This window comes from Ostrea edulis, chromosome 3 (genome assembly GCF_947568905.1).
Source record: "Ostrea edulis chromosome 3, xbOstEdul1.1, whole genome shotgun sequence".
Lineage (NCBI taxonomy): Eukaryota > Metazoa > Mollusca > Bivalvia > Ostreida > Ostreidae > Ostrea > Ostrea edulis.
The window spans coordinates 14,235,789-14,261,911 of record NC_079166.1 but is presented as its reverse complement, the minus strand read 5'-3'; the positions used below and the strand labels follow the sequence as shown (position 1 = coordinate 14,261,911).

The following is a 26,123-nucleotide window of genomic DNA, read 5'->3' as shown; positions in this document are numbered from 1 at the left end:
TTGCATTTGAATACTGTTTGTGACCAATATGCATGTATATGCAGACTGATACCATTGTCAACTCGTTCTGTGCATTTGACGTTTGCAAATAACGTAATTTGGTGGAGAATTAACGAAATTATGAGCATGAATTGTAATCACATACACTTAAATATTGTATTCACATAGAGATAAGTATCACCTATCTTAGCCTGTTTCAGTAATATATGTATATCAACGGAGTATGTGAAGGTTCCCGTGGGAACCCGGGTAAAAATAGGTCCTCAGTACCCTTTCCTTGTCGTAAGGGGCCACTAAATGGGGCGGACCTTCGGATGAGACTGCAGAAATCGAGGTCCCGTGTCACAGCAAGTGTGGCACGATAAATATCCATCCCTGCTCAAAGGCGGTAAGCGTCGAGCATAGGCCTAAATTTTGCAGCCCTTCACCGACAATGGTGACATATCTATATGAGTGAAATAGTTTCGAGAGGGACGTAAAACAATATACAATACAATACAATAAGTGAAGGCAGTATCTCATGTGTTGTAAAATTTTATTTACAGTTGTAAAACCAAGTCAGAGACAAAACATTCTGGATTGAAAAATATGTGAAATGAGTTACTTAACTTCGTATTCACCGTTTCTTTTTCAATATCCAGATTTTAACAACGTTTGTATTTAACATAAACGCCATGTGTAAATTCAACAAAATGTGAAACTTTACTTCAATAGATGCATATACTGTTACAGTATCAAAATGTACAACAAAATGTGAAACATTACTTCAATAGATTCATATACTGTTACAGTATCGAAATGTACAACAAAATGTGAAACATTACTGCAATAGATTCATATACTGTTACAGTATCGAAATGTACAACAAAATGTGAAACATTACTTCAATAGATGCATATACTGTTACAGCATCGAAATGTACAACAAAATGTGAAACTTTACTTCAATAGATGCATATACTGTTACAGTATCGAAATGTACAACAAAATGTGAAACATTGCTTCAATAGATGCATATACTGTTACAGCATCGAAATGTACAACAAAATGTGAAACTTTACTTCAATAGATGCATATACTGTTACAAATGTGAAACATTACTTCAATAGATGCATATACTGTTACAGTATCGAAATGTACAACAGAATAAAATAGATCACATACATTACACGCACTATGAATCTTCCATTCTCTTTCTTTCTCTCTTCAACGATGCAATGCAATATACCATTTTACTGACCATGCATTACATGGGCCAAACTTGTATCCATCCTCATTTGTTCTTCGTGAGAATTTATAATAGTATACTAGCATACATGTACAATCACTCCAAAATGGAACCCAAAAAACGATACTGATATACTATAGCTGCCAGAGGAAAGTTTGTATATCAGCGGTTCTCTGCCCTTGTATCCAGCCGCTGCCGTCAGGAAATTCGATTGATTACACACGGCTCTCACAACCATTACCAATGCAGTGTTCCAGTAGTTAGAGTGTGGGCGGATGACGTCATACATTACTCATGTCTATATCAGACACATCCGTATCAGCAGCAAGTAATTTAATGTCTGTAACATATGTCACACTTCCGGATGTCACGTGATCTTTGTCACACGTGTGAGGTTGTATGTCCATCATGTCCTCGTATGTTATTAGTGACGACAGTTCCCCTCCCTGCATATTCAAAACAAGTTCAAAGTCAAACATTTGCATTTAAATAAACACTAGGTAATAATAAATTTAGTATAAGTAGTATATCTTAACAAAACATATCTTACCTTATGAATCTTGTCAAGTTCGTCTACAATTGCAGCAAAATTTGGACGGAATTCTGCATTAACTTGCCAGCACCTCACCATCAAATCAAATCTGAAAGAAACAGGAAGGACATCCATCAGTATCATGAACCCGAACGATTTAATCACCCAATGGAATATTATAAACATTTCAGAGATGTGGGATGTAAACATTAAACAGCTGTTTTTCAACATCATCAAATCTTGGTAAGCTCATGACAGTGAATTGCTTACCAGGTATCTGTTTTGATTTTTAATCGTCTATATGGAGTTTATTCACTGCAATATTTGTGATTGGTTGATTTGAATATTCCTTGATTTATAAGAATATTGAAACGTAGAACTTAATTTTTTTCTAAACCCAGCGACAAGTGGTAAAACCCACGCTTACATTTGATGTGGACACAAAGGGGGTTTATCAAGTCTTTGTCCTCCCTTTACATATTTCATCACTTCGCCATTAGATTTTCCGGGATATGGCACATGCCCCATCGTAAACATCTCCCAGAGTACCACTCCGAAAGCCCTGTAAGATAAATAATGTATATTAGCAATGGTAATTCGGCTATCAATATTATTTGGCAATTCGGCTATTAATAGTATTAGCATTTAATTGTCTAATATGTAACTAATGTAAACAATTTCCACAATCACTTTCTAATTACTCAATCACATACCATACATCTGTCTTGGACGTGAATATTCCGTCTAGAAAACTCTCCGGCGGCATCCATTTAACCGGCACCATAGCTCTGCCATTTTTTCTGTAATAATTGGTCCTGCGAAAAACACACAACCATGAAACAATCAGTAACACAGAACTGAAGTTTCATGAGTTCAACATAATCACCCGTGATATTCGATAGTCCCGTCGTTCTTAATGTCATGCATTGACACAACGTTTGACCTGATTCTACTATTATTTTCTGTATCTAATATAAATTTTGCTGATACCTTTGACCTGATTCTACTATTATTTTCTGTATCTAATATAAATTTTGCTGATACCTTTGACCTGATTCTACTATTATTTTCTGTATCTAATATAAATTTTGCTGATACCTAAGTACATCTCTTGCCATTCCAAAGTCTCCTATCTTTGCAACACGGTTAGGTCCCTTTTCAGTCAGAAGGCAATTTCTCGCAGCAATGTCTCTATACAAAGATAAAACGCCGCTAGAATGTTTATTTCTCAAAACCAGCTCTGTGCTCCTTTCCTCTCCTTAATAGGTTTGTTGTTTAAAGAAGTGTCTATATTTCAATGTCATAGTACTAGTACGCACCTGTGAATGAATTTGTTTTGCTCTAAGTATTGGCACCCCCGTGCGACGTCTATCGCTAACTTCAGTAGATCGTGCAGAGTGAGATATGACAACTCGTGAGGCTGGAACAAAATTGAATGTTTTTGTGAATTTTTCTTCCCTTCATGACATTAATAGCCACAGCTGTCTACTGAATACTAATAGCGCCGTCAAAGTTCACAAACAATGAATATATACAATAACTCGGTCAAGTCTGTTTTGGAAAGAAAGGAATTACTAGTATTTGCGTTTAGCAAGAATATATCAAATCAGGTAACTTCATTCAAAGAGAGAGAGAGAGAGAGAGAGAGAGAGAGAGAGAGAGAGAGATTTCTATTCTGTTTTTTTGTTGTTGACAAAAACATCAAAAGGGTTAGGTACAAGTTCAAAAACTTAGATAGCCCTCTGCCATGACAATAATTTATAAAATGGTCATACGTTATGAGTAATCTACAACGGATACAAAGAAATACAAGGCATATGAGGACTATTTCAAATTAGTGTTTACAGAATGTACAGTGTTTACAGAGTGTACAGGTAGTTTTATTATTTAATTATCATCAAAAAGTTAATAACACCCCTCCCCCCCCCCCCAGAAAAATGGTCACATTCCTGTAGAAAAAAGTCTCGTTTATTCCAAAACTTCCACCTAATCGTTCTTGGTGCTGTTTACAAATTTAGCTATATTGAAAATGAAACTATAAAATGGTAAACAAAGTCTTGATCACGTGAATGTCTGAACATCACCAGGACGCTTAAGATACATGTAGATAGATAGAGATAGGTGGATAGAGAGATAGATAGATACCTGCTTCGGCCGTGACTCCCTTACAAAGGCTCTTAGCTCTCCACCCTCCATGAGTTCCAACAGGAGATACATGGAATTGTCAAAATCATCAGTAGATATTCCAAGAAATCGGACGATGTTGGGGTGGTTAAACTTGCTGAGAAATAAAAAAAAATACATAACTCACAAGATGTACAAGAAAACAGAATACAAACCATGTGTGTATCATCTGAAATGCTCAATAGTCATCGGATATAAGTATTTTGTTAGCCTTAAAAAATATGTAGTGTAACGTACTAAAAACCTACAATGTTTAAATTAAAGAGTATATATAAATGATATTAATCCAATTGACGCCAGCTCGGAGTAAAACATCATAAAATCAATGATTGTTTTATTCTCTCACAAAATCATTATACGTTTAAAGCGTATTAAAATCAAAATCTCCTAATGATTTTGGTATTCGTTACAATTATCACATATTCTTATTCTCCATTTTACTAACCTTAATGTTACTGCCTCAAAAAATAATTCTGTTTTCGTTTGTTCAGCGCATAATGTTGGCAACTTCTGCAAATAAATATAACATTCATTTTCCAAAATTCTTCCAATAAACATGTTATACAATTTTTTAAATTTCAAATCATCACATATTCTGACATTTTTTTCATATAACTTTTGTAGAGAATACCAATGGTCTTACTAAGTATCGATAGCTACTCATACCGAGTTCGGAATTTCTTACTTCGGGTGGACACATTTCTTGATATTCACTCAATAACATATAAAGAATATACTTATACCTTGAATAAAACTAAACGTACACATTACACGTGTAACATACCTTAACGGCTATTGGTAAGTCAGTTCGGACACGTGTAACATCAGCAAGAAGTCCGTAATATACCTCACCAAACGCACCTTTACCCAGAAGCCTGTAAACACAAAAGGATCAATGAGGCAAAAGTACCAAGACTATCAGTCAGTTTGGTACAAGAAAGGGTAGTATAGTCAATAATCAGGGAATCAACTTGAATTGTTAGTTATATATCCAAAGTCCAATACAATGTGTAGTGGAGATTTATTTTTTGCGACAATATAGCATACAGTTCAATATATAAGTGGACTAGCCTGTAACACTTTAACTGTCATATTGAGCTTACCCGACTAATTCAAAGATTACTACGTAAAGCAATACTAACATGGACACAGAATAAATCCATTTTCTATTTTCAAACAAGTACAAATGTATATAGAATAAGGTGATCGACCTCAACTGCAGAACGAAACGAGGGTGAACTAAACCTGGTTACATGTAACTTGACAATATTCCATATTTGGTATTAAGCTTGAGAATACCTTATGCGTTTTACGTCCCTTTGAGAACTTTTCACTCACCAGGTGTCGATGAAGTATCACAAATTTAGCTTAGCGCTCAGAGTTGTGTCATTAAGGGTTCTTTAACGCGTCAACCCTGACGCAACACAGGGACTGCGTTGTAAGGTCACATCAGGAAGACCCGTAACCCTCATTTCCAAATGCCAAGCATTTGACGAAAGAGCAATCATTGTACCCAAGATCGCATCTTAAGTTTGACGTGGACATGACACGAGCAGGGATCGAAATCAAGAATTCCTAGTTACGAAGCGAACGCTTTACCCCATGAGTTACCATGGCCGCTTATGCTTAAGGTAGGCTTGCGTCAAGCTAAGACGAGGTAGTCCCCCCACCCCATTCTTATTGGTTTTGCTTTCAGGTTATACTTGCCTGACAAGTTTAATTTTCTTTCTAGGTATATCTCGAATCTTCTCCTCGGTCCACTCGTAGTAAGGAGATATACTGGATACCGCCATATTACTGGGGACGAGGGACTGTCTTTCAATGTCCGCTAACGATGCATCAGAAATGTCAACCGGAAATGAACATTTCCCATCTGATCCAGATGACGTTGTAGAAGTAGATACCGGAAGTATATTTCGAAGACCCTCGTCAGCCTTGCAGTGTTGCCTCTTTTTGAAAGCTAGTGATATATAACATAATATATACACATAAAGCGCATATCATCTTGTTGAAACAAATAGTAGTTATAATCTTAATTACGTGTAGGTTCCGAGCGCACATCAATACAAACTTTTACATGGTGTATTTCAAAACTGAGGAATAGTCAAATCTATTTTTATATCATGTTTTGGTTTTATCATGCTAATTAAATAAACGCCCTTTAAAATATTTCTTTCAATCAAAATATTGCTCTTTACTGTAATGCTTAACACAACTGATAAAATAACTAAAATGCTCGTATCAGACATACATTTTCATACTAATTTTCAATGTGTCTCACAAAACCTGCCACATACAAAAATTGCAAACGCTCACTTGCTAAGGGGATTCGTAAACCTTTACAACAGAAAGCACAAATAAAACAATCAAAAACATGAACCAATGTTGTTGTTTTTTTTCTGCTGACGATATTCGGAAAATAACTTAAAATATTATATTGTTTGGAATTTCTCAAAATCTAAATTGCTAATATGCCACTTGTTTTCAAAATAAATCGAGAGTTACGTCTTAACTATACAAAAACATAACACATACATACACAGGCAATGGGGAAGGGATTGCACGGATCCAATTTTACTGACATTTTTCGACGCTTTTTTTTTTTTTTTTTGCTTGTAATTTTCCCCGGCTGATCCACCCTTTGATAATCAATGCTATATGCCTGCTACCCCCCCCCCCCCCCCCCCCGTCAAGCATGTTTAATTAGACAGTCATTATTTAATGAAAGGTGAAGATAACGAACAGTGATCAATCTCTTAACTCCTATAAGCAATACAAAATAGATAGTTGGGCAAACACGGACCCATGGACAAACCAGAGGTGGGATCAGGTGCATAGGAGGAGTACGCATCCCCTGTCGACCGGTCACATCCGCCGTGATCCCTATATCCTGATCAGGTAAACGGAGTTATCCGCAGTCAAAATCAGTGTGCCAAGAACGGCTTAAATGTGTATATTCTTGTAAAGGTAGCGAAATACTACAGTTTCCGGTAAACAATGGCCACTGATTTAGAGTGCACAGGTCCTCTGTAATTCTGTTGTTGCTTTCACAAACTTTATTTATCTGGGGCATGTTGATACTTTTATGACATTGTGATATAACCTATCTATCTCACCAGCCGGAATAATAACCGGAAGTTTATGATCAGTGTTTAAAATTAGATCCGGACACTTCTACCTTAAATCAAGTTGGATACCTGAGAATAATACAACTGCGGTTACCACGGCAACGACAATACCGGCGCCAATTCCAAGGATTGTGAGCACATAACCAGAGTTGCCCTCTACTTCCACCCGTGTTGACACTATAAACATAAAATTCAAAACTTAAATCCTCTTATAAAACTGATTATGGAATAAAGCGTAATATGAAACGCAATTTCTCCATGTTTGTCATACCTTAGAGCACATCAAAATTAAGCTGTTTGTCATGTATAGTTTTGCACCGAAGCTAACCATAATAATATAGGTATACAGTATAATACAATGTAGATAATTTCATTATACTATGAAGTATATGAATTAGATATATCATAATATCTACCTTCAAGATTTTTTTTTCAACCGCCTTTTTTAATTGTAAAAAAGAAAAAATGTGCTTTTAGTCTATAGCATCTTTTGTTTCCGATGTAAATCTCTGTATTAAATATTTCATCTTGTAGGGACAATTATTGCTAGCTGAATAACGTTTCAGTACGCTTTATCTATTTGTGCAGTAAATTTACCCTCTTCCATGTGAGGTGGTTTCCAAACATCTGATTTTGTGAAGCAATCTGGTGTCAAACTTATTTGATCCAAGGCAACAAGGCCAGAATGAGCAGCCATTTTCCCTTGCAGTATTACTTGAAACCTGGCAAGAATAAGCATCTCTGATTTATTTATTTTTTCATGCCAAGATCACATCCATTCAATCGTTATTATATTTCTTTGTTACAACTTGATCTCTCTTAACCTAAACAAAAAGAATCTTCTTTTGTTCGCACATATTGACCAACTGAACATATTAATTCAAATAAAATGTACATTGTAGATATCTCATTAACATTTACCCACATTTTGATGCTTGCAATACATAATTCTTAAGGTATCTGTTTTGCAGCAAAAATTTACAAAACAAAAGCGGTAAACTAATTTCTTAAGGTTCCTGGACGCCAAGATACTTTAACCAAATGTACGTCAATCAACGCATGACGTTAATGTCTACTTTTGATTGTTAGCTCTACTTGTCACTTGAGACTTACGGTTGATATCGATGTGGTATTCGCAAAGATGTCCGCTGCCATTCCGGTTCGCTGAGCGACTGATCCAGAGATTTTATAACGTCACAGTCAGATTCATTAGAACATGCCAGGACATTGATTTCATCGAAGAAGTCTACCAAATACCAAAAGCGTACCTGTAACGATGGCATTTATGCAAATTATTGATTGCAAAATCCGAGGATGAATTCTGAAAATTACTCCCACGTCATTACATATTGTACATTTCCATGACAGTCAGATTGTGATTGTCCAATGTAAAAACCACAAAGCAGACCCCGCCACCATTCCCGCACACACGTACAATCTCGTCTTGAATATCTTAATTATTCCAAATTTATAAATATTCTAAACCAAATATTACATATCCTATTGTATTTCCTAGTTAATTACTGAAATTTAGAAATCGAATATAATCGAATAATTTGGAACTTTTATCATAGGCTCTTTCACTGGTAGGGAATGGTAAAACATCTAGTAATGGATATGAATAACCAGGCACTTCTCATACATACAATATATACACTTATTTACATTTAATAAGTTCTGATAGACTATCTTATGTTTTGATAAAAGCAATGACATTTTTACGTTACATAACGATCTATATATTTCCAAAATATAGATACGAGAATAACCGCCTAACGTGTTTGATTTATGGAAGATAAAATGTATTTAAAAAATGGTAAGCATATGGGTAAATTCCGTATAACTGATACAGACTCCGACAAAAATAGAATTTTTCTAACGGTTTCAATTCAATCACTCCGTGAAGTGAGGTTATCGGCCTTGTGTTATAAAGCATACACCTACTCTGCAATCTCTAGAAGCATTAAACGGTTGCAGTACAGGACTTGTCAACTTTATGGGTGTCCCATCTTCACACTTGCTGGCAAACAGTGCAAAATCTGTAAAGAGGAAATGAATTGAATCAACTGTAGAGAGAAAAAATAGAACGTATAATTTAGAATGGTTTTATTGAGTACATCTATTTTGGGATATTCTAGTATAGGAATTCATTTCTAGCACTTAATATTAGTTTGGCTTCGTACTCGCACAGAGACGCATGTATATGAAATTTAGATTCTACTACATGTTGCATTGTACAGATTAATATTGATTTTTTTTTAAAGATTAAGTCTTTAAATTAATCATCAGCTAGTTTACAAAAAATCCATAAAATTCCTTTCTGGTTTTCCCCCTTTTTTCTGGGCAAATACACTAAATTTCACTGAATTATCGAATTGAATTGTGATCTACGATGTTATTGGTCTTCTGAGAATTATGTAATTTCGGAACATGTCATTATAGAAAAAAGATGAATAGATACACACCAGAAGTTCTCAACAAAAGCAGTTGAAGAAATTGCGCGTACACGAAAAAGAAATAATATCGAGAAAGCTATTAATAGAATCACGTGCTGACGTACAGCATGTTAGTGTAAGCATACGTCTCAAAGGCATAACATTATTAACTTTTGCCAAAAAAAAAGCACTCTGTCAATTTCAAAGTTCTTATGTAATTCTAACTTGATCATAATGCTTACTCTAAAGATAAAATTACACATAGAAAAACACTTAAATTGCTTTCCGAGACGTTAATTTCATACTGTGTACCTGTTTGGCCATAGGCACAGTACTTTTTGTTTTTGAGTAAATGTTGGTCATATGCACGGACGAATGGACACTGCGGATTCTGCAACCAGCTACACTGCTTGTTGTCCACGTCACAGATGTATCTATAGTTATGTCTCTCTGTTTAAAAAGAAAGGGGCGTGGTGATCATAATGAAAATTCTACTTCTTTGGTAGCTAACGCATCGCATTGACCTCTAAAATGTCAAGAATTGTTTTGATATATGCTTGAATTATTCAAGATATCTAAACTGATTACTAAAGCCTACAAAACGGCACAAGATCAGCCATAGTTGTATACAGATACAGTGCAAGACCTGGTCGAAAGTTATTAGTTTTGTGTACGAACACGATATAATAAATCATTCATGCGACAATTTTGTGATTTAATTTACTTAATGGTGGTAATCTTATTGTACTACATGAGTATCATTAAACACAGAATAACCCCTACCCCCACCCACCCCATCTGATTATCGAAGTCTCTTAACAAATCGTATCAATTCCCATTTCATTTTTGATCTGACGTGAGAAAACTATATCATTTTATTTCGATGACACGTGCAAGTAAACATAACGTTCTACTATTCTTAGTTTGTTGGATATCAGCCAATCAGAAGGCTAAAAATTACTCAGTCATAAAAGCAAACTATGTATCACGTACAATCTAATTTTATTTGTAAAACGAATTTTGTTCGGCTTATTTGATTTCCTCAACATTATTTACATCGTATAAAATTAGTCGAAATTATATCACAGCATGTACCGTTCGACGTTAAAAGACAGTTAGCTCCTCTGAATCCATCATGTTACTATGGAAATATCTTTCGCAGTTTATAAAGCATATCAATCGTATAAAATTAGTAGAAATTATCGAACTCATTTAAACAAAATGATACATTTAGATAGAAAGAAAACAGCATTTAGAAAATAATGTAATTTTACCGCAGAACTCCCTATCTTCGTCATCTTGCAGAGGGCAGTCTGGATTTAGGTCACAGACCCTGTCATTCGGAATACATTTACCAGATGAACATCGGAACTCATTCTCACTACAGTATATGTCCTCTATAAAAGAAAATTGATTATTTATGTCTGAGATTGCATAGAGGTCCTAATATATTTACTGTTTATTTTCATATTCTGTTGTATTTGCAAGAATCCTACCAAAAGGTACATGCTAACGGCGGCGACTCCTTTCCGTTTCTAGTACAGAATACAGAATTGCACTTGTACATGCAAGACGTTATGACCCTAAATATCTCTAATGACAAAATAATTGATGACGAAGTGTAAAACATACTATCGATAATAGTGGCTTAAGGCATCAATGGAGATCCATTTTAGCCAACGAAATTAATAAGAGAGAGAAACAAATATGGTAAATTCAAAAGTTTTAGGGTTGCCATGACACCCCCCCCCCCCCGGTGTAAAAGTCCAAGGCAACGACTTGGTCGGAAACAGAGGGAAAATTCCTCCGGATGTTTCTGGGATTTAAGATACATGTATATGGCATGGCCTTTTTGTCTTATTATTGAGAAGCTGTCCCCCACGGAGAGGGAAAGCATTACCTCGGTACCCCATGAGAGACAGAAACCTGGTCACACACACAGCGACCGCGATGCCACCTATTGGCGACGATGACAAAGACATGCTTTGCAGATCACTAAAAGGTCTCAGAGCGGTCGCCTTAAGGTGTCGGAAAGATCACTTAATAAATCCATGCGCAGCCGTTCTTTTCAACAAGCATGACAAACTGGATGCAATTTATTTGGTCTGTGGACTGTAAGAGGTCTTTAAACGGTCTTATTTCAAGCTCAGATCAGTCTTCTTTATGTATCTGGACAGGATCCGTGATTGATCGGCAAAATACTATTGATCTATGGACGCATCCTCAGCGCTATCAGCGGAGTGGCAACTTATTGCCGTCTTTCGCATTGCAGTCGCATTGTATGTGTGACCAGAACATAACATATACTATGGTCATTTCTAGATGATTCAAATTACAAAAACTGTGAGATTAACCTACTCAGGCTGGCTCAAACTCCGTTCTCAAGTGTCACACTCAGAAAAAGAACGTGTGTAGCTTAACAATTGTCAATTCGTACTTTAAATAAATAATGACGTGTGTATACCATGTTTTGTAATGTTAAACATCACTATGCTCTCTTTGTCTCTCTCTAAAGTAATATACATGTATCTAAAAGCGTAAGTAGAAATCCTGTGCACTTTTAACTCCTGGTTACCTTTCACAGCAGTACAATTTTCCATCCACATTTTCTGTATAGCCGCTATATACAACGCGTGAATGCAGACTAATAGCTGGAACGTCTCGTTCACTCTCCCAATGGGAATTTTTATCACAGTCCAATTCCTGCAACATCCAATAGAAATTCTTTCTGAGGTTCATGCAATTTGTGCTGCAATGTCATATGCTATGCGTTTTATCTACATAAAAAATTAACATTTAATGTGACATACATTTAATGTCGTTACAATGACTACGTATTTCTTCCCAGATTATTCATGGGGATCTCTACTTTTTTTAGTTACCAATAAATCAAACTTTCAGCTTTACCAGATGGACGCTTGTGTAACAGAGCATGCACTCTGTAGATATTTAAATGTAACAGAAATCTGCACTCCATAATCCCAACGTAAGGGAGCAGCGAATCAATCTTTAAAAAACCCATGTTCCACAGAGGTAGTGCGCTCAACATGTTTCTCAAGACATTAAAGGGTTAAAACTTTTAACAGTTTTTGTTTTTTGTTTTTATTTATTATTATTTTTTTTTTTTTGCATGTACGTCATAATTGTTCGTGTTGATGCAGTGCCTTTTGTTAACATTTTAAAAGGTCAATAGGTTCAGACTTATTCATGCGTCTTTTAAAACAACTTCACAACACGTCATAATTGATATAATAGGCAAACAAACAGATTTAAACGATGTAAAAAAGAATTATAACGTTCTGTAATAACTAGTGCATGTTTTCATCCAGACCTAGGAATGCAGACAAAATCTGAATATCATATGATAGTGACTTTACCGTCTTATCAAAGATTCGTGTTACCTAGAAACAAGAGTTCAGGCTTTAAATATTTCGTTTTTAATTGTAATTTAGATAATGCCACATAAATCGCATTGTAAGCAGGATTAGATTTAATAGGAGAAGATCTGTGTTTAAAGAGTTTGATTTCATACAATATATCCTTACATCAGAATCTTATTTTCAAAATGCATCAAAGGCGTTATTCCTTTGGACGAATTGATTGAAACGGTGATGTAAGTGGTTTCGTAGGCTGCCATCAGGATGTTCAAAGAACAACTGCTTCCGCTTCCGTATATGTCACGTGACCACCAGTGTGTCTTGTCTTCCTCTACAACATGGCGACAATGACATATAAGTAACTGAGAGAGAAAGAGAGAGAGAGAGAGAGAGAGAGAGAGAGAGAGAGAGAGAGAGAGAGAGAGTGTGTGTGTGTGTGTGTGTGTGTGTGTGTGTGTGTGTGTTTACTGTACCTATGGCTGCCATATAAGACTCATTGTTCTTTGGTTTGGGTAGATTTGTACACCATGGAAGTTTGCAAGAGTCGGACCGCACCAACGTACCGTTCGTAGACCAGGCTACACAAGAACTGGTTTTGTAGTTGCAAAAAGTATCTGTTTAACATCAAATAAAAACAAATACATTACAGCAGAGTCGGAAGCAAATTCTTTTGCAAGACATGTAAACGTACAAGCAGTAAACATTCTAGATTAATAGTTTTTAAGTTGTGAAAATTGTGCATCATTTGAATGCACTCAATAATGGAATGTGAACGTATAGTTGATATTGTAGAAAGTTATGTCATATTAGATTAAGAGTAAGCGAATAGGACACGTGATTAGCGAAGATGCATTAGATAAGTATATCATGATTAGAGATTCAGGGGAAATTCAAATATCCGTGGCGGATCCAGAGGGAGTCCCAGGGGTCGAAACCCCTCTTTCGTAAGAACAGTTTGCTAAATCTAGATACAAATAACGCATTTTAAGGGTGCCCCCCCCCCTTGAAAACCAAAATTAACGGTAGAACCCCTGTATTTCAAAAGTTTCTGGATTCGCCCTTCAATATTTTACGTAAAAGTCTCATAATGCATTTTATAGGTCAGCAAAAGCGTAGCATAATAATTACATATACTTAATGCAATATGCATGCAATGTTTGTCAAGTACCACGGAATGTACCTGCTTACAATTCAACATTAGCAATGATTCAACTAATGGCGCGACAAAATATGTTAGACACCCAGGGGAGTAAGCGTATATGTGCAAAGATATTTCACCACGATACAGCTTAAATATGACCTGCATAATCAAGTTATCGCTAGTTAATAGACACATTTGAATACATGTACACGCACTTCTCCTTTCATTCACAGAAATCCATGAGCGCCTTCATGTACTTTTAGAAGTCAGATTATGCCTCATTAATTTCCCATGTGTTTATTACTACATACCGTAACCATACGGTAAGATGTTTTTCAAAAGGCAAACTGTATTTGAAAATATTAATAAAGATTTATCCAATAACAAGTATTATCCATGAAATGAAGAATGTTACTCACCAATTCCATATATTACTAGGCTATGCATAACACATTTCCATCTAACCAACCCCCCCCCCCCCCCCCCCCCCCCCCCCGATGTCCCCTCTCCCCTTGATATTTATTTGTTGATGAAGTATATATGAACAATTACTCCATGACAAATATGTCTATTATGTTATATTGATTTTCCCAACTTCCGTAAACAATCAAGGATAATGTTTAATTCTATATCGATCAAGTCAATCCTCCGGTCGGCAATACATATATGTATTCTATTAATTAAGGAAATGTTTTAGGGGCACTAATTGTATTATTTATGCAGATTTGGGTACCAACAGCGATTTTTTCTGTCCTTTGCATGTTTTCATGACCTATCCCCTAGGCATTGAATCTCCTACTTCTCCTGTGAATAAATTTCTAACAGTGAAATTAACCTTATCATCCCCAGTCAGGGACTCTAGGTACAGTATTTGTTATTCTCGACAAATATTAAGATGACATTCGGCGTTCGGTCTTTAATCATGTTAATTAAGAAATTAATCGATTTCGTTTTCACCGTTCCATACTGCTCCGCTCGTCTTAATGGATGTGTCAATTTTGTTTACTGCCCTGTGCGTTGTTTGCGCGTCAATATGGTGTAGATTATATACGTCTAAATCTGTATTCCGATTGTCCTTATTTTATCATACATGATGTCGTCCTTGTGACAACGGAAGGATCCTCTGGAAGAATGAAACAGCTTTAGCTAAACACGAGAGTGGTAAAACAGTGATAAGAATGGCATGACTAACATGGCCTCTGAAAATAGACTAATTCTGCAATAATCTTGGTGCGGGTTTGACACATTTTCCAACACAAAAACAAGCGATCCCAGACCTATAATGTACGTTAAAGAAAGGGATTATTGATAATGCTTCTGTTTACAACGATTTGTTTTTAAGAGGGTTAATGCTTTAAACTCTTTACAGAGTGTGCACGTCTGTTACGACTATTACACTTTGCTGTTTCATCCATTATTCCAGGCCTTTAAATCTGCCTCAATTTAAAAAAAAAAGAAAATAATAATGAATTGATTGAATTCATGTCCGCCACTTTAGAGACGCACTGGGTACTGTGAGAAGATTCCCTATTGCACTTAGTCAAACTATTACTGTAACACACTGTAAAGGAAGGAGGTGCACAATACAGGGCCAAATAGTTGTATGGATTTCATTAAACACAAATGTTTTCTTACGAACGGAATGTACGCTATGCCTGTCCACTTCTCTAAAGAGAATAACCAACAGAATATGTAAACAAGGGGATTTTGGTCTCAATGTCTGAATTTTCAAAATAATGGCAATTTTTTTCTTTTGATGAACATTATTAAGATTTTAAGATAACACATTATTCTTAACTAAACTTTATGAAAATCAATCGTATGTACTTTCCCTGACCCTTACAGTTAGTTGATATGCAACTCTTCTATAATAATAACCAATCCAGAAAAAAATACCATCTGTATCATAAGCACTTCCCGCGATGTAAATCAACCGTACATTAACATGTACTACATACCCAAAATTTATTAACTTAATGATTGAAAAATATATTCAAATTATAGCGTTTTCAATTACTTATTTTCTTGTTATTTCGAATTTCTACTGCCTCCACCCCGGTCTACTTTTCTTTCGCCTTGCCTTTAAGACACTTGCGTTTGACTTGGATTGTATTACACAGTTTCAATTCGATATCACATTATTCACATAAACTGATAAACAACATTCCTAAAAGAACATATAGTGTTGATTTCTAACCCAGTATGACTATACTTACATATATGTATTATAATGCTATTCGTTGTCTTTTGATAATCTTGAAAATCAATACCAATTTTATTATGTGAACGGAGTAGATATCTTTGGGAAAGTTTTATAAAACCAAACGGCCTGAATTAAGTGCTTGCGTGCGTAATTGTGTGGGCGCGTTTGTGTGTGCATGCGATTGTGTGTGCGTGCATTTGTGTGTGCGTGCGTTTGTGTGTGCGTGCATCTGTGTGTGTCCTTCACGAAAGCGAGTAACAAAGCGAAAAGGAATCTCAAAAGCGGACAGTCTGAAAATGAATAAAGTTTCACCAAGAAGGATGAGCATCAAGCTTGTTCTTGATAATGGTGATATTGAATACAGTGCAGACGTGGAGTAAGCTACATTCTGCTGACGTAAGCTTCGTGCATTACGGTGACTTCGCCGAGTAAAGGCAAATAAATGGGGGAGGGAAAAGTCAGTTTGATTGCGTACATAACTTGGACAATCAATGCACATGGATATGTGGGATCGACGGGGATATCTGCAGACACGTCAATGACCCGAGCAATAGCATTTTCTTTTGTCGAATACAAAGCTGACCGTAATTTAATTGTTTCTCGTGGTTCTTCTTTTCAAACTTATGCGAAGTTTGCGTTCAATGTGAAAAGCATGGTCGTACATCTGAGTTTTCCTTTCGATTTATGATATCACGAAATCTACATTGCACTCAATGTCGGGAGATACTGATAGGCAGTGGCGTTTTTATTTCTCGTAGAAATTATATCTAGGGAAAAATCAGGTAAATTCGTCAAATTGACATCAGTTCTCGTGTAGTATAATCCTTGATGGTTAATTAGAAAGTATTGAATTCAATTGGTTTTAGAACTCTGGGGGGGGGGGGGGGGGGGGGGTCTTTTATAGTCGTTTATTAATGTGGAATTTGTAGAAATCGGTTTATCTATGAACATAAGTCTTTACTATATTATGTACGTATTCATCGACCTTTGTTCTTCATTAGGCTGTTTGAATTAGTTCTATGTTTATCGTCAGGAATACAATTCAAAACCTACGAGGAATGGGGGATATAAATAAATAAATGTGTCCAGTAAATCATCCATCAATCCACTTCATCGATCTAGTGACATTAAAATAGGGGCCCCTATATAAATGATGTTGCTTCTTACTCGTGCTTACATAATTCAAAGATGAACTGCTCCCCAGAGAGAATTTCAACTTATCAAGTTAATCTCTGATGACATGTCGTATTAATATCTTATACTTTTTCATCAAAAGTTAAAAACAAACAGAATTGTACTAAGGATTTGTTTGTTTAGGACGATCATGATTTCACCGAAACCCACGCGCGCGGGTGACGTTAAACCTATAATTTATTCAGGACATTCTTACTAGGCCGTATACATATTTCACATACCCATTCAAAAATCATGACACTGTCATTGCAACAATGCACCCCAAGAGTGCGAATTTTTTCTTCCAAAAGAATTCAATCTGAAAAGAATTTTTCGATTGCCATTCATTATATAATGTCGTGTTATTTCCACATCACAAAACACTTCCACATCTTATTGTTCTGTTCACTCATAAAATCCACAAGGTATAATCAAGCATTTTCATTGACAAGCGGACAGAAAGCCATGATGTTAAAACACAAAGATCGCATTAAAGGATCCATTTAGATTAAAAAAAACTGATTTTGACAGCATCCAATATTGGTATTTGAATTATCATCCTGAATAATGAACAAGGATGGACTGTCAACACTGATCAAAGATGAGCATTGGTTCTTGAAACAATCGAGTCCCCCACAATCTATTATTTTCATTGCATTTTGTTGTCATAAGAATAAATTCGGGTCGACTTAATTACATGATGTAATAGTTATATCAATCATTGCATTGTCTCTAGTAAACCTATGATGTCTCAATATATTTAATTTTTCGATAAATGAAAAAAATCAAAACAATCACCTTTCTTTTTCGCATAAAAAACCCAAGCCATATCACGAAATTTGGATAGAAGAAATGGATTTAGTTCCTTTCAGACAAATTACATTTTTCGTATATTTCAATTATTTCTATACTCTCACTATAAAAATACTTAGACATTCATTTTTAAGAATATTTTACAAAACGCCTTGCGTGCATATGCTTTGGAAAATATGACCATCATATCTGACATTTTCTCCGAGTAGATTTGCGTGATATTTCACACACATCGAGAAAGATACTATAAATATGCCGCATTTCCTGTGTTCTTCTCGAAATAGACACTGCATTTGCTGAGCCAGCGGTAATTATTTTACTTCTTTGATGATCTTTTATGTTTTAGTAAGACGCATTGAATCATTAACACACTGCATTTATCAAGCATCTGTCATTATACATCTCAAATATCAAACGACGCATACGTACAGAGGAACAATTGTATTGCCTTTTCATTCATTCAGACCCGATATATAGAATATGTTGCCATACAAATATCGACAAACTTGTTCACATTGTTTTGAATTTGTAAATTATCTTAAGGTTTGAGAAAAAAGGTATAAAAAGATATTTGTACCTTGAAAATATGCCTCCATTGTCTGGACGGAAAATGGTGTCTTGTCCACGAATGTGTTAGCTCTTATATCCTCGTTGTACAGAGAAACCGTTAGATTAAAAACACCCTCTTTGACACACTCTGAACAACGGGTGTGTTCAATAGAAAATTCCAGATAGAGTTCTGTTGTGTTCCTATACTGTTTCACAAGCGTCAAGGGCGAAAAGTGGAAAACCTCGGAATCGTATTTCGGGCATGTTAAGTACAGTGTCCATGTTGAATTTGAACTTTCCAAGTACTCGGGTGCAACCTTCAAAATTGTCCTGATTTTCTTTAAAACATGTCCTCGGATTTCGCTTGCAACGTCGTAAATGAAAGTACTGACCACACGAGGATGCCCATCGCGGTTCATCACCTGGACATTTGCAGGAGTCGTTTTAAGTACAAATCCGTGCGATATACTCAGCATTAACAATAAGACAAGAAGAAGTCCGCATTTCGCCATTTTAAATGTTTGTATGTTGCTTATTTAGGTCCACGTACAAATTTAAATTACTTGGATTTAAAAGTTGCAAACACAGATTAGCTTCATCGGCTTAGCTTTAGAAGATTAAAAGAAATTCTCATGACTGCCAGGCCTGAGCGTCAATTTCTTTTATCCACAAACTGTAACGTATCGACAGTGATTCATTTACAAAAACGACGATTTCATGCATTCGTGAGCAGTATTTTCAAACGTTAGTATTCGATAATGTTTCTTCGATACTCATATTTCTACTGAAGTTCATGCGACATGAATCAGCCTGTCGTGTCAAGAAGTCTGAAGTATATTTGCCAGACTCTATCACTTTTAAATAAGTTTTTCCAGTGCGAGCTTGGCAGATGCAGGTAAAATCGATTGTTTACATCTCTTAACGAAGAACATATAATGCGTGTTGTAGGAGTAAGCGTTCTTATATATAACTCCCATTTCGTCCCACTCGCTACCCCCTTGTACAGCATAACCCAATGATATAATGAATCATATAGTAATTTGATAGAGACAATATTGTTTTGGAAAGATCTCGCAACTATTTGGAGGAATACTAAAGTTGCAAAACTAATTGTCACGTCCATTTTAGTGTTTATTCACACCGGCAAGTCTGTATTGAAAGCGACGTCCAAAATAACGCTCCTCACAGGAGTATCAATCAAAAAAGTCACCGCTTTTAGAAATCTCCGGAATTTTTGCACATCCCTCCACCGAGAAATACAATTTCAGCAAATTCGATACCAGGGATCAATTATCAAGATCTCTCCTGATGCCTTTACAGCATATCAATTCGCTTTAGTTTTGGTCGTTCAATAAAACAATTTATAGCAGATAAAAAGTCGACATGACATTTCCATAACATTCGTCCTGATTCCATGTGAATTGTTTCTGCACACTTTGTTTATTTGTTCAGTTTTTGTATGGTGTGTTTGTTTGTATGTTTTTTTTAACACTTGTTTATTTCTTTGAGAGTATGTTTGAGAAGATTACGTAACAGCAGGTCCCACGTACGTGTACATAGCTATTTCATCTGATATTTCATTCATTGCAGATCGGGTCGTTGGTGTGGCTATGTAGCAGACAACTTTTCACTACAATCTCTCTCTCGCTCTCTCTCGCTCTCCTCTTTCTGCCTTATGCATGGTTTCTTAAGACAATTGCCGTCTTGCTTTGTGGTAATTCACAATTTGCCCAACTGTTTCTTGACCCGTGTTCAAACAGAATTAAACAAAAAATTAATGATGATCGATGGCACTATAGAATTTCTGCTGATTGGGACTTTGATCGCCGTGTTCCCCGCTGCCTGTGTAACAGGTATAGTACTCTATGTGTAACATGTTCTATATACGTGTGTAGTAGTCACATGCAGGAACCGTTATGCTTAAGTTTCTGTAACACTCCATCATTCCATTGTAAACTATCTGTTAAAAGTTTACAGTCAGAGAACGAAATCCTTCATTTAATGAAATCATGAAGAATACTGAAGTAAATCTTGCATTTAATTTACCAATTCTGACACGGTCGTTTTCGACATTACGATAAAAATCTAGAACATTACAAACAAACAAAACGTGTTATTCAGCTTATAGATGCTTGACCCTCTGGTGGTGGCCAATTATTTCTCCCTTTCCTTGAATTCTCCAGAAGAAATGTGAACATAATGTCTAAATGATGCAGAGTCTATCGTCAAGATTGTCAAAGGTTATCGTGGATTTGAAAAAAACCCCAACAAAATATTAATCATAAAAAGATGGCTATCGATGCTTTCTGATGATACCATTGGAATCGGGATTACTCATCGAGAGGCGTCAATAAGATACATAATGTTCTCTGCATTGACACTATTAATACAAACATGTAGCATATTATCTTTAAGAAATGAAAATTATTTTTTATATTATATACATTCAACTTTCATTTCTGCCGGAATTCCCCAGCCGTTAAAATAGACGTGCTATATTTCTCAAATTCATACTGGCATTGTTCACAGCTGCCCCGCATTTATGAGAACATGGCTATCATTAGAATTCATAAAAATATCAATGATAATTTACAGGGATTGATCATGCCGGCAAAGTCTCGGTTTAGTAAAATACGACCCAGCTGATTCCAAAGATTCTATTTCCGGCATGTAAGCACTTTATCAAGAAGTTTGAATAATCTAACATTCGTAATGTTAATGTGCATACTTTGTACAATGTAGCACCAACTTATTGTATTATCACTCCGATTAATTACAGATTATCATCAAAATTTAAGCGCAAAGAAAGTATCTAATTCGCCATTAAATGCAGTGTATTTGTGATCCGTGAACGTTTCAGCTTTTAGTTACATATGTACATCTATACCGGGTTCATTGTGATCCGTGAAAGTTTCAGCTTTTAGTTACATATGTACATCTATACCGGGTTCATTCTCTTTGTTACTGTGTATGTAATCTTCATCGACTTATGTCAGCAGCCTGTAGAGGTGTTGCGTCAATGACAGCACTAATCAGATCGATATCAGTGAAAAATGGAGCAAACCTGAAGAAATGCAATATTTTATCATTTATTATTGATATACAAACAATGGACATACTTATTACAAGTTGACATGAATCTGTTTTATCGGTGTGAGTGGAAATTGTTGCAGTCTCCTAGGGAATACTTAACCGGACTTTTTCTCTCTTTTGTTCCTCTTTTTATCCTGGAAACACACATTTTAGGAAACCTCTAGGGAACACTTTATAGGATGCACCGTGCATTAATTTCTTCATACATCCCACTTGTGCTTAGTCAACAGTCTATTTCACCCACTCAAGCGTGGTAGGCAATCGCGCCGCAAAAGGACACATATCACTATTTCTACATCTGCTGTGAATAATTTATAGATTATCCAACAGGCATTTTTTGCATTCTTTCAACAGATATCAAATTAATAAACCCCGTGTATCCCCCTAGACTTCAGAGTCAAATCTTTCTGGGTTTGATAAAAAGCCCACGTATATATTTTTAACAATGCACACGCTTTCAGAATCGTTTAAAGGGACATGGACCCGACTTGAGCTGAAAATTTGCAAATTTTATTCTTCCATTTCTAATGTTTAGAATGCTTAACTAAGATATTTCTAATGGTCAGCAAAAATTTGAATGTTAGATGTCAAGGTACATGGGGGATACATAACTCACAATTCTTTGTAATGTAAACAAGACAAGTACATTTACCGTGTTTTTGTTTATATAAGTTAATTGTACTAGTAAAAGTTTTGTTTCATAGAGTTTTTCAATTCAAAAGTTAATTCTGAACACAATTAAATACTTGTAGTTTCTAATGTTTGGCACGTCTCATTTTGTTTTAAACATACTATTTTCTATTAAGTAATCTATATGTAAACAAAAACATGGCCCGAGCCTTGCTTACATAACAAAGAATTGCGAGTGCTGTATCTCACTTGTACCTCAACAACTGATATTCAAATTTTGGTTGACCATTAGAAATACTTTTGTTAAGCACTCTAAGCAATTAAAAAAAATGGAAAATTGGAATTGGAAAAAATTGGAAAATTTTCAGTTCAAAACGTGCCCATGTCCCTTTCTTATATATTTCATTTAAAACTATCCAACTTGCGCTTTTGAAAAGGACGTTTCGGAATTTTATACACATTGCCATAATTCATGTTAACACGAGGAAACCTTTCTGTTGATTATTTCAGTCTGTTAAAGGCGAATGCAGTCGTTCTCCATTCCTGTGGGGACCCTGGTTAGAATAGGTCCTTTGTACCCCTTGTTTGTCGAAAGAGGCGACTAAATCGGGCAGTCCTTCGGATGGGAACGAAAACATGAGATCCCGTGTTACAACAGATGTGGCACGATAAAGATCCCTCTCTGCTCAAAAGCCCTAAGCACCGAACATAGGCCTAAATTTGCAGCCTTTCACAGGCATTGGGTGACGTCTCCATATGAGTGAAACATTCTGGATCGGGACGTTAAACAATACATGTATATAACCAATCAATAGTTCTCCCAGTTCTCTCCCTTGTAATTGGGAGCGCTCGCGTCGCAGCCGTGGAAGTCCCGGATTAGAATCTCCATCGCAGCGTATCATCGATATCAACTACTGTAAGAATTGTTTGTTCCTTCACTAAGCGCATGACGATAGGGGCGGACGTTAAAAGACTTTTAGAAATGTCAATGCCGGAGGTCCCATGTCACCGTTATCACGCACTCTCACCGCTGTGCTGCAGTAAGTAACCTTGGGCACTATGTAAAGGTCAAACTTTGTGAAACTCCACTTAAAACTAGAGGGTGAAAAATTCTCGAATGGAATGTATAGCAACATACAAACTTCGTTTTATTCTGAATTACTTTCCAGAATTTGCATTTAATAAGATGGATATTCATCACTGTAGCTGTATCCAAACATTGATGGTGTTGTTGAAATGTACATACTCTATGAAACCTGCGAGGAATAATGTAAATATCTGACGTCATCATCTTCCCTATCATCATTAAATCACTATCAAATTAACCCACAGTTTATTATTTACATTTACCTACCTAGTTTGTTTGATGTTTAAATATAAAATCAGGAAAGTATGAAGAAACAAGCTTTTAAAACAAATTGTGTAAAACAAAATGTGTGCTAATTGGAACGCACAAAAAAAAAAATCAAAATTAAATGATCCGAATTTAAAGCTTTTTTGCGAGAGACAATTCAATGTGCCAGTTTCGAGAAAAGAGCTCTCTTGTGTAGGAGGTACATTTAGTAGAACTTTGAGTGCCTAAGTGGGACAGAGTTGACCTACAGTCAGTGAGGAAGACAATAAAATGAATTAAAAGCTGCTTATCTTTAAATATGTAAATGTAGGAAATACAAAATACTATCGAAAGAAATGTTTTTCTAAAGTGGAAACATACATGTAAGAACACTATCATATTTGAAAGTAATATCCTAGATACGATACCTACGATCAACAAAATTACGTGATATAATAAGAATTCCATGTATTTAATTACTCCCTGAATACTTATCACTTACTTAGTTTGTGTATCAGTTGAATTCATGTGACAGCATATGAGAAAAATACTAAGTACAATTACTGATGCAGTGTTAAATATTCGTCCCACTCCTGCATGTAAGTTGTTTTGCGCCTTCCTTTATACGAGAGTTCTTCAAAGGGAAATAACTCGAACGTATCTCGAAACCGGCATATTGAAGTGGTTGAGATTGGTATACAAATTTTGATGACATCACATTACATCTATCACACTGACTCAGTGTGCAAAAACTTAAACTACAAATCATTTACACTACACCAGATAAAAATGTCTTTACCCATACATACCAGAAAACTTTAATACTATGCATATAATCTGTAGTGTATTAAAGGGGAAGGCAACCCAAAAGAAATTTACACAATAGGATTAATTACATGTATGAAAGGTGAAGGTAACGAACAGTGATCAATCCCATAACTCCTACAAGCAAAACAAAATAGATAGTTGGGCAAACACGGACCCCTGGACACACCAGAGGTGGGATCAGGTGCCTAGGAAGAGTAAGGGACCGGTCAATATTTATTGGGGGGTTGGGACCAGTGCATTCCATATTTCCATTTTTAAAAAACCCTATGTCATATCTTCTAAAAATACCCCCCCCCCAAAAAAGTTGCTGTCCTATATCAGATGTGTAATTAAAAAGTTTGTGTCATATCTAATAAATAAATATATATGTATGATTAAAAACATTTTTACTTCACTTTAAAGGTCAACTGAAACGAAATATAACTTTTTCCATATTAAGTATGTATTTGCTTCATTTAGATCGTATAAAATGATTGTGCGGGTTTGTTCGGTTCATTTTGGTCATATATCCGCGATACGCGCGGATAAAGATAGCGCACCTGTGTCAGAGCAGAAAATATTGCGGGAGTTATGCCCCTTTACACGAACCCGCCATATTGAAACTAAAGACGCTAATCAGCAGGTGACGTCCGGTAAACAACGAGTAAATATGGTGTTTTGTGCGGTTCCTGACTGTAAGGTTTAATATAGACAGAGTAACAATGTTTAGTTTCCCTACACACACAAAAAATTGCGGAATTTGGGTGGGGAAATTAAAAACAATGGATTAATTATTGGCCGTCGAAGCACTCTATTGAGGACTGTTAGGCCTACATAATAAGCCGTCCATCAGCTGTCCATGGCATGGTCTTTGCATGGAACACTCAAGAATGCAATGAAAGAAAAAGCCAATCCCAATTCTCTTTGATTACAAACCGCTACACGTAGCTACAAAGACCTGAAAGGGCCGAAAACGGAAAACAGATTTGGACTTTCCCCTTCATAAACAAAACTTCCAGAGCTGTGGAGAAAAGAACGTAAGTTTTGATGTAAATGATATTGGCTTTTTTATTGACATTGATATAGTATGACACGATTTATTTGTTTATTTGTTCTCTATACGAATATCCTCTACCCCCACCCGTCACACAATTATTTCATACTGAAGCTTATTTTTATTACCCCCCCCCCCCCCTTCATGCAGTCACACAAGTCATTCATAACTGAAGTTTACTTTCATTCATTTGTTTATATTAGTTTATATGAGTTAGAAGTTGATGACAATGTCCGAATCATTCTTCCCCCACCACCCAATTCCAAGACAATCAACAAAAACAACCAATTCCATTCAATGTCATATGATCCTGCCATTCAAAATGATTAAATCATGAATGGGACAAACACTTATGAAATGACTACACAAACCACATATGGAATGATTGCAAGATTTGTACTAGAGCCACAAAATGACATGAATTGTATTATCAAATTTGTTTTC

General features: G+C 35.8%; 1 protein-coding gene across 1 annotated transcript; it reads right to left on the bottom strand.

Annotated features, from left to right (window-relative positions):
• Nucleotides 1-518: 518 nt before the first annotated feature.
• On the bottom strand, nt 519-20,109 carry LOC125676852 (uncharacterized). Its single transcript, XM_056160152.1, has 20 exons — nt 18,791-20,109; nt 13,357-13,497; nt 13,052-13,214; nt 12,082-12,209; nt 10,781-10,903; nt 9,819-9,956; nt 9,016-9,110; nt 8,185-8,339; nt 7,669-7,793; nt 7,141-7,248; nt 5,651-5,903; nt 4,728-4,818; nt 4,389-4,453; nt 3,905-4,040; nt 3,079-3,179; nt 2,858-2,950; nt 2,473-2,574; nt 2,187-2,321; nt 1,778-1,868; nt 519-1,673 (listed from the first exon to the last, which is right to left on the bottom strand). Exons 1-20 carry the CDS (start codon nt 19,272-19,274, stop codon nt 1,509-1,511), a joined length of 2,892 nt encoding a protein of 963 aa, XP_056016127.1. The 5' UTR covers nt 19,275-20,109; the 3' UTR covers nt 519-1,508.
• Between the last annotated feature and the right edge of the window lie 6,014 nt (nt 20,110-26,123).